Source organism: Dreissena polymorpha, chromosome 9 (genome assembly GCF_020536995.1).
Source record: "Dreissena polymorpha isolate Duluth1 chromosome 9, UMN_Dpol_1.0, whole genome shotgun sequence".
In the NCBI taxonomy this organism is placed as follows: Eukaryota; Metazoa; Mollusca; class Bivalvia; order Myida; family Dreissenidae; genus Dreissena; species Dreissena polymorpha.
This window is the reverse complement of record NC_068363.1, coordinates 96,771,076-96,791,429: the sequence shown is the minus strand read 5'-3', so window position 1 is coordinate 96,791,429 and position 20,354 is coordinate 96,771,076. Positions and strand designations below refer to the sequence as shown.

General features: G+C 33.5%; 3 protein-coding genes across 11 annotated transcripts in view; 1 reads left to right on the top strand and 2 right to left on the bottom strand.

The window, feature by feature from the left end:
- The window catches only part of LOC127844561 (ATP-dependent RNA helicase A-like), a 57,637-nt gene extending 53,357 nt beyond the window's left edge, over window positions 1–4,280 (bottom strand). For both annotated transcript variants that reach the window (XM_052374914.1, XM_052374915.1), the window contains exons 1-2: window positions 4,168–4,280; window positions 32–151 (exon numbers count right to left, since the gene is read on the bottom strand). In XM_052374914.1, the coding sequence (XP_052230874.1) occupies window positions 32–142 (111 nt within the window). In that variant the 5' untranslated portion in view covers window positions 143–151; window positions 4,168–4,280. The remainder of the gene's footprint in view (window positions 1–31; window positions 152–4,167) is intronic.
- Window positions 4,281–7,812: 3,532 nt separating this feature from the next.
- LOC127843868 (haloacid dehalogenase-like hydrolase domain-containing protein 3) lies at window positions 7,813–10,276 on the bottom strand. Of its 5 annotated transcripts, none has more exons than XM_052373750.1 (2): window positions 10,244–10,276; window positions 7,813–8,838 (listed from the first exon to the last, which is right to left on the bottom strand). In XM_052373750.1, the coding sequence occupies exon 2, from the start codon at window positions 8,834–8,836 to the stop codon at window positions 8,120–8,122; it is 717 nt and encodes a 238-aa protein (XP_052229710.1). In that variant the 5' UTR covers window positions 8,837–8,838; window positions 10,244–10,276; the 3' UTR covers window positions 7,813–8,119. The 5 variants fall into 5 exon arrangements, with proteins under 5 accessions (XP_052229710.1, XP_052229709.1, XP_052229713.1 ...); XM_052373749.1 differs by lacking the exon at window positions 10,244–10,276 and adding an exon at window positions 10,003–10,058; XM_052373753.1 differs by lacking the exon at window positions 10,244–10,276 and adding an exon at window positions 10,034–10,057.
- LOC127843867 (centriolin-like) overlaps window positions 10,180–20,354 on the top strand; it is a 176,184-nt gene continuing 166,009 nt past the window's right edge. For all 4 annotated transcript variants that reach the window (XM_052373747.1, XM_052373744.1, XM_052373745.1 and 1 more), the window contains exon 1: window positions 10,180–10,336. The gene's annotated coding sequence lies outside the window, so the exon portion shown is untranslated. The remainder of the gene's footprint in view (window positions 10,337–20,354) is intronic.

The following is a 20,354-nucleotide window of genomic DNA, read 5'->3' as shown; positions in this document are numbered from 1 at the left end:
TCATTTATAGCATTGCTATTAGATAACTCACCTCACATTTGAATCTTGGTCTGTGCTTAGCGCCAGTCTGACTAAACTCATAGTTGGGTGTAACCTTGTTCTTTCCACACCACGCATACAGGAACTGCTTTATGTCATCCATGGTCAAACACTTAATAAAGGCAAAGTTTGAAAAGAATATAGTTATCATTTTAATTTATTAAACATTAAGTCAAGATTCCCGATTTAGGTGTGATGGCAATTTATTGAATACTTTCCTGGAGAAATGTTAACTTACAGTTTGGACAAGCAGTAAAATATATAGAGAATAACAGGTTACTGCCTGATCTTTTTGTAATATATCAGGCAAGGCTTAGAATAAGCTGAGCAGTTATTTTATTCATGCAGAGCCTGATATATTACAAAAAGATCAGGCAGTAACCAGTTTTTCTGTTTATCATACCTATATGTCCTTGATTTTTAAAGAAATAATGAAAAAATCACGAAAACTTTGCAGTTTTAGCGGGAAAGAATATGACTTTAGTCGTTTAACATGTTAATAATTACGTCATGCGCATGCATGCTTAATATTTGTAAAAAATGTTTTTTGCTGTTAGTGTTGCATTTTGTGTTTAAAATATATTACATATTATGAAGTATCAAATGGTATGACCTTTGATATCACAAGTGTGACATTGACCTTCACAGCCTAAACATAGTGATATTTTGGTAATTTTTTTTCAACTGGCAAAATGATGTGATCACATAGGTAATGTTTGAATAGCACTAAAACTCATTTATTTTAATGGAACTAACTTAGGATTTTACACAGTCAAAATATTAAGTCGTTGTTCATCATTTTTAATGTTGACAGAGTCTATGTAGCAGAATTACAACAAAGTCTTGGTGTGATAAATGGATGATGTCATTCATGTACAGTAGGTAATAAAACCATAAATGCAGATAACTTTCAAGTTAAAAGTTGTATTTGTGAAGTTTGTCATGATTTGCTTCAAATCAATGTCATCTTTACAGTCAATGTATACAAGAACCTCACAAAGTGCCAGGTACTTTACCCGAAATAAAATATTGTTTGTCTCCCCACAAACTTCTAGTCCAAATTTTTGACGCTCTTAAATATTAAGCTACTTTTTATATGGGTAATATTTAAAGCTTACAAAGGGGGAAAGACCAAATTAATGGTGGGAATTTTTCGTTCTTTGTCTATATTGTTGCGCAAGGATTTTGTGCGCAACATTCAAGCCCCGATATCACTTAATATCAACGGATTGCAATAATTTTTACATACCTGTGTAGATAATTCATTTCTCGATAATGTTCCGTAGAAATTATGTAATGACACTTTGAATTTTGCACGCCTGATCAATTTAAATCCAACCACTATTCAATTTTTCAATATCTCTCGATTCGCTCGCTGTGTAGATATAAATCGATAACACGACCTCAATGTAAAGCATCTGGTTTAAAGTGGGAGAAATTCCGAGAATAAACAGCGTAAACTACAGTTTGCGTTCGTCTGTTGTGGTGCAGAGCGTTACATAGTAAACCGATGTTATACTTTTCTGTATTAATTTAGCATTGTTTTTTTTCTAAATTGACAATTAAAAAGTTCTGAAATAAATTACATCTTTTATTTTTATACTGTACACAAATAATTTTGATACAGATCGTACAGTATACCGTCCTCCTATGTAACATAGGATGTAAGTAAATAAAACAACACACTACACAGACAGAGGTGCGAAAAAGACATGCATAAAAACTTGCTGAAACTTAGAACAGTGAATAGAAACTGCACCATATCTGTTTTGAACATATGCTTATTAAATCGACAAACAGGGCTTTCCTTCGACCTCAAATCTCAAGAGTCAATGACTCTTGGGACCATATTTTCAAGAGTCAAAATCAAACTTCTGAGAGTCCTAATAATAACGCAGGAGAGTCAATGATTTTTTGCAATTTAAGCAAATTACTGAGATATAATATATAAAAAGCAACAAATAAAAAGATACATGTATGTTAACATTTATTTCTTACATTTTACTGTCACTACAACACTATGCATTTAAACACAATATTTTAATGATTAATAAATACAAAACATGTATTCTAATACAACATTAACTTCATGTATACAGCAGAGTAATATGTCATATGTTCTTCTTTCGCACGTTTGGGGTTGTTAGGAGCACTGTCATTTAGATCTAAAGTACGCTTTGTCGTTGGCGTCTTACACGCACTTTCAGAGTTACTACCGATTCCGAATTCGAAAAGGTTTCTCTGCGACATTTTCCGAATGCACAAGCACAATATTATTACACTTTATCCAATAACTTTGTTTGACCGTTTCGCGTGGCTATTAAATTAAGAATGAAATACAAAATGTGAAAAAAAAAAATTTCCGCTGGCGATCACAAAAAAACAACAACATACGGGTGGTACCTAAACACAATAGCCTATATAAATCGGTAAACTATAAAAGGAAATTATTTCTACTCGCCGATAAAGGTGCCTCTGTATTTAATCCCATCAAAAATTCCGACGCCCTTTAATTATTTCATGTGCCATCTTCACGGAAGACGTGCGACAAACACGCCGTTTTCTATGCCTTCTCAAACGGTCAATTATTACGCCTACATGTATTTTGTAATCAATTAGCTCATGCAAAAATTGTCACTTTGCCACAAGGCCAGTTGTATCGGTTCTATAGTTATTTTTAGCAACTTTGATGCAAAGCGTGTAATTTGACGTTGTAGACAGTACATATGCCAGCATAACTTTCGCGCGTCTTTGAACTGAGCAATCATGAAGTGAAACAGTGATGGGTGCATTCAGCTTTGGAAATACATTCTGCCATACTCTGGAAATATCTCAAAATATGCTTTACGGTGTTATGTGGATATGGATGTTATTATTTCATATTGAATATTATTAAAACTGACGCGGATGAGTCCATTCTGTTTTGGTGGGTTTATAGTTCTTCTTAAATGCTCTGAGCTTTTATGAGTACATACGTACAGCTCAGAGGGTCAATAGCTGGGAGTTGGATTATTGCAACTAGGTGGGTTTAATACACGTCTTTTCCGCAAACAGCTGATAACAAACGCTATAATAAATAATGGAAAGTTAATACACGCGTCATCGAACCAGCAGTGTTTTAATTGGCCAATACTAGATTTCTTAATTAACCAAACTCCGCCTACTGGGTGGACTTGTGCTTCGATGATTGGAAACGGGCGTTAACGATTAGCGTGTACTAAATGAGATACACCGCCCCGAGCCAATTATCGCTTAGTCTTAACAACTTTTGATCTCGTTGACGCAAGTCGGTATATTCCCCCGGGTCAAATGTGACGCATGACGTAATTTTCTCAAGAGTCAAAAAGGGGTCTTCTGTAATTTTCAAGCGTCAAAACCCGGGAGCTCGGGTCAAAGGAAAGCCCTGGACAAAGATTAGCATACTAGATCTAGTTAGGTAAAAGCCGGTGTTAAAAGCTCATGTTAAATAAAATCACGCGTACACCGTAATGCCTTCTTTAGATTGGTTCATATTCAAATCAGTTTCATGAGATGGCTACAGGTCAGTGATTGTTTTGCGATTTAAGCAGAAGTTTAACTGAAGAATTTATGCCTTTCCAACTTCAATTCGACGCTATTTGAGGTAAAAATGTGACTTCTGAACTAAAACTGAATGAGTTGGAAATGTTATTTTGCAATTTTACGCAAATCGATGAAAATTTAAACTTTCTGGTTTCCAACACATTTTTGACTTTTCCCCGATAAGACGTTTCAAAGAATTTAGCCCATATAATAAGTATCTCTAAATTCTTTGCGCGCCTTATAAATAAGACTAACAAACTTCCAACCTTGCAAAATTATCATATCCCAAATAATTTGATAAGCCAAATGATTCATATTTTTATTATCTTATTTAAATATGATTTGTCTGGGATAGCATATTCGAAGAAAACAAGAACTTAAGCTAAATTGGAAAATTTCAACAATAAACTTAATGAATAACTGGTCGAAATAGTTTGGGTACGAACTGGAAATAATTATTGTAATGTATAAATACATGTTTATGCATGTAGCTACATATATGAAACTTTTAATAACATAATGTCCATCTCAATCAATACATTTAACGCATATTGTGAACAAACTTACACAGTGTTATTTCCAAACCTTACAAAGTAAAAGACCTTTCTTTTCTAGAAAAAACAACAACACGGTTCAAGCATTGGTCGAGGTGACACTGCACTATGTTATGTATAGCGACGTTTGTGAGGTAATTCTACGCCTGGGACTGCATTATATGAGGACCTGCGGAGAGGGTTCCTACATTCTAGTCTTATTCGTCACTAAATCCACAAACTTTGGTAAAACCACATGTTCGGTATGGTGACCACCAACCAAACTCACATGCGTCGGGAACGGGCTTTTACCCGGGTTGACTCATAGGCGTCCTCACGTAATTTTCCTTTTAAAATTGCGAAATGTGAAATGTGAAATAAAGAGGAAACTAGATAAGCGCCGATAAGCTATTAAAACTGTATAATAAGAATATTCGCATATAGGCGTCGGAACCGTAGCCACCGGCGCGACGGCTGCGGTCTCAACATTTTGAGAAATATTATTTCCTTCATGGCAGATTTCCACAGCATCCAACACCTCTAATACTCACGAAATTTGGGAGAAATTCGAATACTAGCTTCATTTTCAGCTACTAGTATTAAGTTTTAACTGCAATATATTAAATTTGAGAGTGGTATTGTGTTGTGGTGACAGCCGAAGTACCCGAAGAAAACCCCTTCTGTACAGAATGTTGACCACAAACTAAACCCTCATGCGCCATGAGCGGGAATGGAACCCTGGTCGCATAGCTGAGCAGCATGTATCTACCACTGCGCTAACCGAACAACCACCAACACTGTCGCGCATCGCTTATTTTAATATTTATACAAAATAACCTGTTGTTAAGGAGACAGGCTGGCCACAGATCTACCATCTGCAGAAAGACGCGCTACAAGAACGCGAGATTGTTTTAGTTGACGTAATCACATATGCATGTCAGCAACAAATTAGTAATTGATATCAGCTATGTTGCGCTGACAGACTACGGCTTATCAATACACTCTCGATTTATTTTAATATGTAGAATCAGTCATTTGTATGTTTTAGGGTCGAGCTAGCATATAGTAGGTATCCAAACACCATAATTATTTACAGCAACTACGTTGTAATCAAAAGATTATGTTATGCATTTGTTTAGAGTCGGTTTGGCTAGTGAAAAGAAACAACATTGTACGCATATAAAGAGAAACATGTGTCTGAATCGATGCATTCACATCCGCGGCCTCATTCAGTGATAGTAGGCAACTGTTTACGCGCGTTCATTAGGCCCGTTTCACATAGGTCGTTGGAACAAAGAGTAAAAATACGAAGTTCGTAAGAAAATCCGGGCGTTTTACGACAATAAAGCTTATGTAAACACCTGTTACGAATTCGTTAGTTTCACTCTAATAGTGACGAATGGTCGATGGCTGTCGCAGCGTTCGCAAATATGACCGAAGCTTGGTTGTAAAAGATTTACATTTAAAAAAAGATTGGCTATGTTTCTTTATAAAAACTTGTGATATAAATTCCCCGAAACTTCATCGTTATGACTATTTCCTTGTGCCTTTCAAATCAGCGATATAACGACACATGTCATACTTGTCACCTTGTCGCATATTTTGTCTGTCGGGCGTTCCCTACCAACAAGTCATAACGACAAATCAGAGGCGCTAACGCGCGAAAATTGCCACACGAACAAGATATTTTTAAATCAAGTTGTCATTTTATCGGGAACAAACTAAGTATGTTGGCGGCTCTAAATCTTGGTCGTTCTGGTTTCGGGTGAGTCGCCAACACGCGGACACACAAAACAACGAATACCTGCATTAGACGTTTCGGTATGATGGCCGATTTCTGACATATCATTCTGGCGTGATAGCGGGTTTGATGGAGATCGCAAACACACCATCACGAAGAACGGCAATTATACTCGCCCGAACGTCAAAAAGCGCATCGACACGATAACTATGACCTTCTTCAAACCCTTTGCCAACAAATATTTGCCAAACCGTGACTCCAGTTTGTGTGCGTGTTGCTCGCGCATCTGCGTGTGTTTCATGTTTGCTTGATTTCGTGCTGTGTTTAGTGCTATTGTCTAACCAGTCGACCAGTTGCCTTAAATAAAGGACGCTGTTATATGGGTGTTTTTTTTCCGCCGAATGAGCAGAAGTTTGATGGTATACAATAACAATACCAAAACTGAACTAGAAATGGCGCGGCAGAGGCCGACGCGTATCCCCACGCCGCATGTTTGACACAGGGGCGCCCCAGGGTTGGTAATGGGGCCACGCATAGTTGAGATTGACCGTATCGTCATAAGAGATGTTCAGTATAAATTTGAAGTAATTCAAATTAGAAATGAAGAAGTTCATGTAAAATAACCTAAAAAATGATTGAAAATCTATACCCTAATTTCTCCTCCTTATCCTGCTCTCCTTACAAATCTAATAATGAATCAACTTCATTGTAATCAATTATGTACATGTCATCCTAATTAGAATTACGTATGAGAGGGCTGAACATGCTCTCTTATAGAGCAATCTTCTTGCTTCTGTTTTGGAAAAGTTATGTTTTGAGGTTAAATGGTTGACTAAATAGTAGCGTCTCAGAAATTTTCTATCGCAATCTTGTACACAACAATGAATATGTTGAATTTTATGTCTGTCTTTAATGTGCCTGTTCAAAGTCCATCTTGCTTTAAATTGTTTCTCACATTTTTCCCACTTGAACATTTTGACAGATTTTAAGTAATGAGTCTAAAATTGTAATTGTACAAATTGAAAGTTTCAGCCCTTTTATAGATTCTTGAGGCTCTATTCCATGAGTTTCTCATGCTTTTTATGCTTGACTGCATTCTACCTCTTCTCTCATATACAGGTGACCTTTTGCGCCAATATTTTATAATCCCTTGTATAAACATTAGATGGATGAGCTCAACCATTCCACAGATGAGTAAACACGAACAATTAAATACTAAATACATCTCTGCGTCACTACTGTGTAACTCTATGCGCCACTTTGATTGATTAATTTTTTTATATCATTTGGCAGGTTATTTACTTACCTCTCTTTAAAGCTTATTACTTCCCTTGGATTTGTTTTTTTGACCTTTGACCTTGAAGGATGACCTTGACCTTAACCTTTAACCACTCAAAACGTGCAGCTCCATGAGATACAAATGCATGCCAAATATCAAGTTGCTATCATCAATATTGCAAAAGTTATGACCAATGCACCATACCGGTGGCATAAAAATAAATGAAAATCTCTGACCCGGCCCCGCCCCAACCCCCATAACTTTTGACCCAGGGGTCAGATCAAAATTCCGTCACTGTCACCGTCGCACATATGCTCATAGCTACCATGTATGTAAGTTTCAAGGTTCTAGTGCTAATAGTGTAGGAGGAGCAGGTGGCCAGGACGGACAGACGCACATCACCACAATATCCCCACTTTTTCTCCGAAAAACGTGGGGATAACTATATATTCAAACATTCAAACAATCACATTTAAAACATTCATTAGTTAACTGAAATATGGCAATATATATACCTGCATTTATAACTCGTGCTTTTGAATTACCGGTACATAGAATTGTATTTAGCACGTAAGTATAGAACATAACTGACATGCGTAACCCAAACTAGCATTCGTGAAGAACGTATGTTGACACGCTTAGAATAACAAACAAGCATGGTTTGTAATAGGTGTGTTTATTGAAGAAAACGTATACAACTTTATTTTGAAGTGAACACTGTACAGAGGAGACTAAAATACAAGTTTATCTAAACACTTAGAAATACGCTACATAACATTAACCTTAAACAATGTTTACAGCCTTCGGTACATGCATGTAACCATGGCATTGAATAGGTACCAGCCCTTTTACAATTGAGCAAAGTAGTGTACCGGTAGTAACTTTTGCCTTTTGTTTTGTTATGAAGGCATTTATGTCTGTGTGTGTTGACGCTATTGTGACACACGTCGATTTGAGAGTTAACCGCTATCGGACCCCTGTTACGATAGGGATGACATCTAACAAGCTGGATACAATATGGGACTTGTCAATATTTTCAGGAATGTTCTTTATTGACGAAGCATATAAAATTCCGTTAATCCCAACATTCATTGATCCGTTGTAGTCATTAACAACATGGTCCCCGATGTGCACAGCGTCACACGCCTTTACGCCAGCTTTCTCTAATGCTAAATGAAATATTCCCGCATCTGGTTTAGCAAACCGGGCAGTAGCAGAACAAATCACAAAATCAAAGAAGTGCCGTAGTGCCAACTGCATAAGTATCTTCTCTAACCGTTCATCAAAATTTGAGATAACTCCTAATTGCATCCCGGCGGCCTTGAGTTTGGACAAAGTCTCAACAGCGTCCTCAACTACCTCCCATCCTTGGTTAGTAGAAAAATGCAGAAACAAATGTTTGGCAATTTTGTCCAGATTTTCATGATCAGATCCAGATTCAGTTAATGTTTCAGTAACGACTTTATCCCACCATTTTGAGGCTGTAAGTCCATGGTTGACGCCAAAGTTGGGGTACATCTCAGCATTTCTTTTATAGACAACCCTGAACGACTTGTCGATGGTCAATGCATCAATGTTTTTCCCATACAAACTTGCGACTTTTGCGTAATTATGTCCAACTCCACCGAGTATTTTAATGATTGTGTTTGTAACATCGAATGTTACTAGCTTTATTGGTGACATTTCTGAAAATATACAGTCATAAGACGTATAACAGGAAAAGCTTATGTTTTTTTTTTCTGCTTAAACTATAATCTGTTACTTTTCAAACGTTCTTTAAAATAAATGGCCGCGGTTTTATGGAAGTTGATTCTATCAAAATGAAATCTTTAAGGCACGTAAGTTCTTTAAATAGATCTATCGGCCCGATTAGCGAAATTAATACATTTCCAATTGTAACAATAAGCTAATAATGCTAAAATTATACTTATTTTTGTATTATTATTTAAGCAATTATATCTTATAGTTTAATATTTTCTTGGTTCTCTCTCATTAATATTTTGAATAAAGAAAATATTACGGAATTCCGTTAGGCCAGTGTGGTTAGGGCATACACATTAAAATCCAGAGGGCGACAATGCGATAATACGATGGCGACAATGCGATAGTACGATGGCGACAATGCGACAACGCGATAGCACGATGAAGACAATGCGAAAGTACGTTGACGACAATGCGACAGTACGATGACGACATTGCGATAGTACGATGGCGATTGTCGCCATCGTATTATCGCGTCATCGAACTTTCGTAATCGTATTATCGCATTGTTGCCATCGTACTTTCGCACTGTCGCCATCGTTTTGTCGCACTGTTGTCATCGTATTATCGCATTGTCGCTATTGTACTATCGCACTATCGAATTGTCGCCATCGTACTATCGCCATCGTATTGTCGCACTGTCATCATCGTATTATCGCAATATCGCCATCGTATTATCTCATTGTCGCCATGGTATTGTCGCACTGTCGTCATCGTATTCTCGCATTGTCGCCATCGTACTATCGCGTTTTCGTACTGTCGTAATCGTATTATCGCATTGTCGACAACGTACTATCGCCATCGTAACGTAGTGTCGCACTGTCGTCATCGTACTATCGCATTGTCGCCCTCTGGATTTAATGTGTAACCAAGATCGCCTAACGGTATTCCGTAAGAAATAAAGGGCGATAACTCCAAAGTTCGCTAAGTAGAAGGGTCACAGCCAGATTTATTATTTTGTCGCTTACATAATGTCATTACTATTGCTATTTTATACCGACGATTTGTTTAAAAACGAACATTGAAGAAGTTATTATTCAATGCGTCAATTATCTATGAATAAAATAATAAATATTCACGATATGAACATTTTGTGCAACGTAACGTCCTTGTCCATACTTGTTTGTCGAACATTTGCACGAACAAATTTGGTCACTAGCACCGATAAATAACTTAAGTAAGAAATGTATCAGTTTTGGCGATAAAAAAACAAATAATAAAAAATGTAAATTTTTTAATAACTAAGTTTCTATGTTTCGATTCTAATGGAATTAGCTACTTCATTTAATATATGCTATTTTCTTAATAAACAGTGCAAAATAACCTCACCTTCCCTGTCTACTCATGCGGAAACAAGATGGCGGATACGATTCAATTAGGTTTAATTTAACACGGAATTAATTGAATACTTCGGAGATAACAGTAAGTACATGTACCATACACTCTATCAATAAAAAAAATGTTAATTTGCAAAATTTTGATAGCAATAAAAAATTCTCAAATCGTTATAGTTACAGTTTGTCGGGCAAAAAAGAACGAAAGCGTTCTTGGCAACAGCAGCTATAGTCTATATCTTCAGGGATATTACATCTATTAAAACATCAACACAACGTCTGCTATTGTGCAAATAACAACTAACGGTAAGCGAGTCAACATATGTTTAAAAAGAATAATGGGACATATTTGAAAAACAAAAAAAGTCCAACAAATATCTATATTTACATAAATCTTAAGTGTTATACTCAATCATAGCAAAGACCTATAGAATACACAGATTGGAAACTTCGCGCCTTATCGGGCTATCTTGCGGCGGGGTCACGTGGTCGAGAAACTGATAAGAACACTTTGGATCAGCAGACGATTTATTCCATAAATCAATCTGAGGAGTCCAAAGATAGCCGATGTATCACGATTGCGATAAGATAGCGAAGTGTCCAGTAGCAACGGCTACGATTATCAAGCAAAGTTATGCGAAAATGGTACGGCGCTATAGAAAGGCGGCTGTAACTTGGTCAATAATGATCTGATTTTTATAAAATAAAGTTTCATAGAAACATGAGTAATTATGCTTTTACAATATCTCGATTCTATTAACCTTATATAAGAATTTATAATGCCGCTATCGTTGAAGTAATAGGGCTATAAGGATTTCCAAATCGCGGCGAACATGCCGTTGAATAATTAATTTGAAAGGCTTTTGCTGATAAAATTTTCTTGTATACATTTTTAATTCAAACATATAAAACCTTATAAAATAATATTATTTCAAAACGGATAGATATATGTGGACACATAGATCAAGGTCTCTGATAAAAACAACATTACAGCAGGGATTTCAATAGATTTTAAAAACCAGGAGTCAATGACCCCTGCACTGAAATTTTGAGGAGTCAAATTGAAAAATGCTGGGGTCAATTTCGAAGCGCGTTTATTGTGTTTTTGTCTGTATTATTCATGTATTTTTTATAAACATATGCTCTAAGAGTAACACAATATCTTAAAAAGTTATACTGCTTTATTAAATAACAATACCATGATACATAACACAACATTTTTTAATGGTACACAAAGATAATGACAAAACATTAATAATTTGTGCGAACAATATCCACATTAAGTTTTTCATTTCACATCTTTTATTATTTCTATCACTATACTATGTTTATTTGTAAAAACAATAAATGCTCATTAAAATCTACTTCATCATAACACATTTAAGTCTTTTAACACATTTAAGTAATTTAAGATATATGGCAGCACCTTTTCATCACATATTTATCGTCATTATTTTATCATCATCCCTATGATAGCTTTTGTAACAAAACACAATCTAAATGCATGGAACATCTAGTATATCTATTACTGTTTATCCGAATACTATACAGGTCCGAAATATGTACACTTAAGAATGCCTTACCTGTAGTGGTTTAAATTTAAAAATCCAAATTTTCATTCTTGTTTTCTGGTTTAACAAACCTTATCAAATGTTTGTTAAATCCAGTTAATGCTTTCTCCATTATTGAATCACCATTACTTGTAATTTGGATTGCCAGCTTTGAATTAAATGCGGGTTATAATTTAATTTACAATATGTCAGCGATTTACAATGTCGAAAGTCATGACGTAGAAATTTAATTCTACTCTGACAATTTATATATAATCGAAGTAATGTGTTTTCTCAATGTTTATGTGTAGTATTATGACTTGTTAGTATAAAAAAATTAACTGGTATTCCAGTTTATATAAGATATATGGGTGTTACTCGTAATTATCGGTAGATTAACAAACTGACAAAACTCGCTGGACTGAATAGTAGATCTATGTAATTAATAGACCTTTGATAAATTTTGTTTTTTCTTTATTTTTGCCGACTTTCTTTAACCTTGCCGTCTGCAAAGTCTGCAAAAACTCTGCAATTATCGGATGGTCAATCAATTATCACGTAATCACGGCTGCTAATTACCCAGTTATTGCGAAGGCACTATTTTGACGGTGACATGTGTATTGGAAGAGATGAGATAAGATAAACAACACCCGGAGTATTCTTTCGATTATAGACCGAGTTTCAAATTCTGATACATTAATTTCAATGAGAAGCACAGCGGGATTAATTACCATGGAACTCGATATGTTAACTGACTGATGCAGGGGTCTAATTTTTCGATGCGTCAAAATGACGCACAGCAGAGTCTTGCAGTTGCGTCAAAAACGAGTCATTTTTAATTTGCTCGCGTCAAAACGCAGGATTCTGCGTCTATTGAAATCCCTGATAACAGTATTATAAATGCTATTATCGTTTGATCCAAAAACAGTTTCAGTTAGTCTTATTCAATATTGAATCTGTGGATTTTTTCAATTTTTTAATTCTATATTTTTTATTTAGATCTTATTCATGAGTTATAGGTTATTAAAGTTGTGTTTATAACCAAGTTTTTTTTCTATTGGTAATTAATAAAAGCTCTAAGTGTCATGGACTAGGATTTCGCGAAAAAAAAACAAACCCCAAACATTTCATGCGCGTGTTAATTGGCGGATCAATTAGCGAGTGAAGAAGATGTTATGTTTGTATGAAAAATGACAAATGTTTTCACAATGAACCAAAGCACGTTTGACGACAGGTGTGTACAATAGGGTATAAGAGCTAAAAATTGTACCAACTTTGTACATGGCCAAAATCCTTTAAAATGAACATTTTCTTCCAGTTTGTTGAATTAAAACCTAGATAAACATATCACCAAGCATAAAAATCTGACTTCATCTATTTGGGATGAAAAATGAAAAAGTTTATCAAAAAGAACAAAAACACGTTTGACAGCAATCGTGTACAACAGAGGAAAAGAGCTTAAAATTGTACCAAAATTGTATAAGGCCAATTCCTTTAAATCGAACATTTTCTTCTACGTTTTTGTAATTTATACTTAGATTAACATCTCTCCTAGCATAAAAATCATATTCAACGATTTAAGATGAGAAATAGAAAAGTTTAAAAAAAAGAAACAAACCACTTTGGCGACAGGTGTGAACATGATTGAATGAAATAACAGTATTAAATTGTACAAAGGCAAAATCCTTTAAAATGCCTTATTTTCGTCTACTTTTTATAAATCATACCTAGATTAACATCTCACCTAGCATAACCATCTTACTAAATCAATATGTGATGAGAAATGAAGAAGTTTTTGAAAAAAATCGTTTGGGCCTTTCAATTTTTCAAATATTATCGAAAATGAACAAATCCATTGTTCTCTTTCAAATTCCGATAAATTAATAATACATAAGAATAATAACTACCAAAACCTGAAGCATTATCAACAAAGAAAATAAAAAACTTATTTTTATTTACACAAAAAATATATTCAATATGTCTGTTTGCGGCGACCGACTTTGCCCATAATAGATTGCTTTAAAACAAAATGGCCGACAGTAGCTGGAACAGAGAAGAATCTACAGGTACACCGGCATCTCCAAAATCAATGTCACGTGACTCGCGTCCGCCGTAAGATATTATCACATATCGCTATAGCGAAGACGACAGTGTCCAATCTGTGTATTCTATAGGTCTTTGATCATAGTCATGTACGTATTAGCACTGTTTACTGAAAGAAGCCGGGCAAGGAGCATTTAAAGCATATGCAGAAATGAAATAATTCTTACTATAACATTTTGACATCTGAAAAATTCATTTGAACCCTGACAACATTGTCATTTGACTCCTGGTTTCCAAAACCTTATGAAGTTCCAGTAAAAATTGAGATTCCTTCAATTGCAAATTAAGAAAGTCATTTGGGAAAAATGTATACTTTTAAAATTGGGCATGGAGCAAAATTTGCCTCTAAATTTGACAAAAAAACAAAAACAACACTGTCAATGACTGCTAAAGTTGAAACCACTGACCATAACCCAGAGTCTGTCATATTGCTTAGGTACATATTTTATAAAATATAAACATAAACAACTTTTCTGACAATCAAATTCTATATTTGTGTATAATTATCTTGGTAATAAACATTATAAATAAATCTTATTAAATCGTTTGTCACATTCAAATTACCCAGGCCAAGTTAACTTTAACCTTTATATAACAACTAATTATGCAATTAAAAAGGTAAATTACTTAATGATCATCAGTTATTATTGTTACTATCATGGGCTTGATTGGTCATTGTCGGCTCGGGTACTACCTATAGTACCCCAGGTGCTGTTAAGTATATAACAATGTACCCCGGGTATGGAAAATATACTTAAACATACCTCAGGCCAATAAAAGACTGTACCCAAGTTTTATACCGGCCCAAAATCTGATGTAATAAAATGAGCTACAGAATACCGTAAAACGATAAGTTTTTGTCAATCCAGGAATTCTTAATTTTACTGAAAGTGTGTTTTTGTTTTAGATAAGTATTTCATATTAGTATTTTGATAAATATAGAGGCAATTGAACAGAATATTGACATAAATATGAGCATAATTTGTTTGAAAGAATGAGCAGACAACAAGCAATTTAGCAATAGTATTCCCTGGTACGTTTAAGTATATTTTTCATAACCTAGGTAAATTTTACTACCCCGGGTACTTTAAAGTAGTACACAAGCTGACAATGACCAATCGAGTGTTACTATGTCTATAAGTTTCCTTCTAGGTAGAAATTGTAATTGAAATTGTAATTAATGTGTCTAAAAAAATTTTTTATCAGAACTGTTTTACTAGTATAAGTCATATAATAAGACATTAATCTGTTGTGTTCGAGTTTGTTTAACATTGATTGTCGACATATTGTTGATATTGAGAAAATACCTGGTAATATATATATATATATGGTTTATATTCTATTACACTTTATCACACTTATTGGTCAAAATTAAATTATATTGAAATATAGATATAAAAGTGCACTGGATAACCTGTAAAGTTTTGACGAAAGATCGTACAAAACTTATTTCCAACGGGGTCCAAAATGTATGTTGTTAAGTGTTTTAATACTATCAATATTAAAGTCTATATGTTCTGAAGCGTTGTTTATGAATTCTACAAACAAAATGCTTGAACATGGGTCACCTTGTATTAATACTACAGTGTATGTTCAGTTTTCTATAGTCAGTCTTAGAGGTTTAAGATTTAATTTTAACTGCAGCTTTATCAGATGTGTACTGTATTGCTGTGACCATATTCCAAATGATATTTTGTGAAACATTTTTTTGCCATAACAGTGCTTGATTAAAGTGAGTCAAAACATTGACATAATCAAGTAAGATATAGTACAATTTTGTCCTAAATTCAATTTTTTATTTATTATTGACTGTTAAGAATAAAAACGCAATCAGCATCAATCAACTGTACTTTGCCTTTTTGATAGCCATATTGAAAGTTAGATTATTGATTTATTTATTTCACTCCATTAACTTAATTTCTGTTTAATAGCACTTTTTTATATCAAATTATTGAGGGTTATTCCTACAGAATTATTCACCACTTTTATAAATTGGTGTTGTTTACCCTATTTAGGCTATTCCCAACTTTTCTGGTAGTCTGAGCATAATTTCAACCTGTACGAAATCAGCCGCCTGGTTTTAAGGCGTAAATTGAGCAAAAACCAGCTGGTTTTGATTGGAAAACAAGGCGTAAAAGACAAAAATAGATTTGTAATGCATGGTAATCTCTCAGACTTAAAATTATGGTAAATGTTAATTTCCTACTATATAAAAATAAATTTATGCCATAATTGTTCATCTAACAAAAGAGCTGTCAGACAAAGGTATTAAGTAAAAGGAAAGCGTGAAAGACAGCAATAGATAAAATAATTTAATAATATTATTTTTATCTCCTAAATTGCGTAGTTTTTTTAACAGCCATGCCAAACAATTATTGATTTATATCGATTCATCAAAATCACTGTCTGAATAGCTGTTTCATGTAAGGTCATCACCAATCAGGCATAAAACGCCCAACGTTTCCATCTGATACTAGCAACAAAACGTCTATACTGACATGCGTTGCTTTTGCCTTTTTATCTGCAACGAACCTACTTTTTTGACATTTACTTATGTATGTCGTATCCATTTTGCAATTACTATATTATTAAATATTGTATATTGTTTTAATAAATATGAAATTATTTTTTCTACTTGGTAGATTATTTGAAATAAGCTCCTGCAAATTAGCCTTAAAAAGATCAGAACCGACAAAAATGAGTATAATTTATGTTATTTGCCCAATTATTAAGAAATATTAACTTTCCACTTTAGAATGTTTCATAAAGAGTCAATCCAAAAATGGTCTAATTACAATCCCTTGATATCCAAATTTTCTAGGTTCAATTTTACGCCTGGTTTTTAAAAATCCGTCTGGTTTTCTTTAGTCTGGACAATTTTACGCCAGGATTTGCAAATGTTTTACGTGTTCGCCAGCTTTACGGGCGTAAAAGACACGTAATTCTATTTTACGCCTCAAAACCAGCTGGTTTACGCCAGAATTTTTCGTACGGGGAATAAGTTATTATTGATAGTCAGTCTATAGATGTAATTTCTTCAACGTTCCTTTTCACAATTTATTAATTGGACAGCTGTCAGCAACTAGGCCATACTGGATTTTTATAAAGACAGTCCGTACCTTATATATGGACCATTCTTTGAAAGAGTTCACTTAGAGACTAACACTGACTTATACATTTTAAGTAAATGTACTTACATGTATAACATGTATTTTTGCATGACCATCTTACCTGAACATATGTGTATATATATATAAATGTCTTCTTAACTTCATTTAAAGATTGCATTTGTAAATGATAGGACATTCTTTTTCAGATGCACTTGATCATTGTGTTTCAAATATGATTATACATAATACATTGTATAATCATGAAACAACAATGATATTCTAAAACAAATTTGGTTAAGTTTATAAAGATTGCTGTGATATAAATCCCCAAAACAATTTCTGATTATTCAAAGTATGATTCTTTCTATAACAGTAAAAACAACTTAATTTCAAAACTTATGTTTCTTTTCAATTAATGAAGCATTGACTCATGCTTTCCCACTATTTGAATAACTTTGTATTTGTTTACCATCTTGACCGTTAAATGGACCTATTCCCAAAGTGACATTTAAAAAAACATTCCCAATATCAATATTTGTTTTTTCTTAGAAGGAAGTGTCTTATTATTTCTCAATTTTATTTTAATTACATCTAACAAAGTTTATAAATTTAATTTTTATGAGTTTGCTCTTCTAATAATGAATTATTATATTGAGTTATATTAAATTTATTTTTCCAATATTAGTGGACTTTAAGTGCCAAAAAAATACCCAATTCCAAAATTACATTTTTTCACAAAATGCCTAGGAAATAGCGTGGACTAGGTCACTGCATATAGGTAAAGTTAAAAAAATAGCGTATGGACACTCTAAAGGCAACATTTATTGCTTAATCTTCATATATTTTTGCTAGAAAATTTACCATTTAATGAAAAAGTAGATTCAAAAGAAAATTATATAATACTGAAGTATCTCTTTACCACCACAAGTGTCACACCATATTTTTTTGTTCTGTTAGCCCAAATGCTGATATGACTCCACAATTTGTTTGCAACAATCAAAATGATGCATAGAGCACTAGTTTTAGCAATGTGATATCATTTAAAAGTACGTTAATGGACCCTTAAAAAACCCAACATGTTGGCTAAGTGTATCATTAACCATTAAAATGTGAGCATGAACTTTGCAATAGTAAAAAATCATTTGATGTTTGTTTTTAAGAATTCAATTGTAAATCAAGGATTTAAATAAGAATTGGCTTAAAAAGTTATGTGGAGCTCTGCTGCCATGTTTGCATATTTTTTATGTCACCCACCACTATAGTGGGGGACATATTGTTTTTGCCCTGTCTGTTGGTTTGTTTGTTTGTTCGTGTGTTTGTTTGTTTGCGTCAAACTTTAACATTTTGCAATTACTTTTGCAATATTGAAGATAGCAACTTTATATTTAGCATGCATGTGTATCTCATGGAGCTGCACATTTTGAGTGGTGAAAAGTCAAGGTCAAGGTCATCCTTCAAGGTCAAAGGTAAAAAAAACAAATCCAAGGGAAGTAAAAAGCTTTAAAGGGAGAAATCATCTGAACCTGCCAAATGATAATTAATTTTTTTTTTTAATCAAAGCAGTGCAGTAGGGGACATTGTGTTTCTGACAAACACATTTCTTGTTTATATATATCTTTAATGTTTTGTTGTTGTTTTTTTCATCTACAAAATAAAACTGTTTTTTAATTAAAAAGTTAACATGCGAAAAGGCATTTATAACGAAAGAGTGTTAATAATGAGAATTGCATTTGACACTTTCAATGTGCTGTCTGATAAGTATTAGTTAAAAATATCGGTCATTATGATTGAAATTGCTGCCATTAGCAATTTTATGGGACAAGCTGATTGTAACTTCAATCAGTTTGTAATAAAATTGGCCAGGGTGTAGTACTGGCAGTCAGCCAGCTAGAGATCAATCTATTAAGACAAATCTATCAGGATAAGTTATGGATGTTTTAAATTTTTAGATAGCACTTGACATACTTGGTCAACGGATTAATTGGTTTACTCAACAACTATATACAGGGGTACTGAACAAGTGATTGTTGCACTGTGCCGTATTGTTTTTTGAAAATAATGATGTCATATCAAATAGAACCTTTCTATGACTTTTATAACTTAAAGTATGTGTACTGCATTATTATTAACTTGACAAAAATCTTAATTAACCTAATAATATTTTTGTATATAAAGAATGTTGTTTGTGATTTGTATATAAAACTTAAAGATCTATAATATATTTAACAATTGCTAAATAATTTTTCAATAGCAAATTCAAGTTTCATGTACATGAAATCAAATGTAAGAATTAACCAACTGGAAAGGAATGTTCAGTTGCTTATTGTAAACAATTTGTGATTTTGAAAAAAACATACACAAAAACAACAAAGTTTTTGCATCATTGCATTTTACTCAGAATTTATTGTATGTATTTTTTTATTTTATTTTGAAAACTAACAGTATACGAACATCATGCAATGCTTATCAGTTTACATTGTGCAGCTTCTATAAGACTGATAAGTCTATTGAGCCTTTCTATTGAGTCATAGATTTTGTCGGTGAAATATTGGAGTTATACGTTTATTTAGCATTCAGTTGGTTTATAGTAACACTGGTTGAAATATTATGAAAGAAGTCAAATGGTTTTATCATAGGTTTAAATGGATTATTGATTAGAATGTTTATCTAGGTGGAATTTTATGTAATTCACGATTGCATGTATTTAGAGTTGTATTTGTTACTACATCACATTGGTATGTAAGACTTTCCTGGGTAGGTTATGTTTTAGCTAACGAAGTACTTATCAAGTTTGTAGCTTATTAAGGCTCATTTAAATAGATTGTTTCCTGACTTAAGTGTTGCATCCAGATTGTTGCTTTGGGAATGGGTCTGTGGCACTTTGGATTGCAAAAATAGTATACATTTAGAAATTGGTATTTTTGTTGTTGTTTTTTTTCAAACAAATACTTAACAATTCAGAATAAACATGTTTTCTGTATCATATTTACCTAGGTTCAACTTATAGAGCTCAGGGTGAAAAAGCAAACTAAATGTTGCAATTATTAAAAAACTAGTTTTTGTTTGAATTGAAGGTATTAATTTGTGAAAAATATATACTTTTTGACATTGGGTAATTTTTGGCAGAAATTTAAACCCAAAATTTGACCAATAAACAAACTCCAGTCATTTATGATTTAAATCTGTCTTGTATTTTAGATGTTAAATAATGTAAATAAAGCCCATAGAGATGTAAAATTGTTCAGTCAGTTGTTCACATGTTTCACAGAATGATATACTTAGCATTAAAAGAAATGAAATAAACGAAACGATACCGTTTAAACGGTATCCATATGTCCGTTTT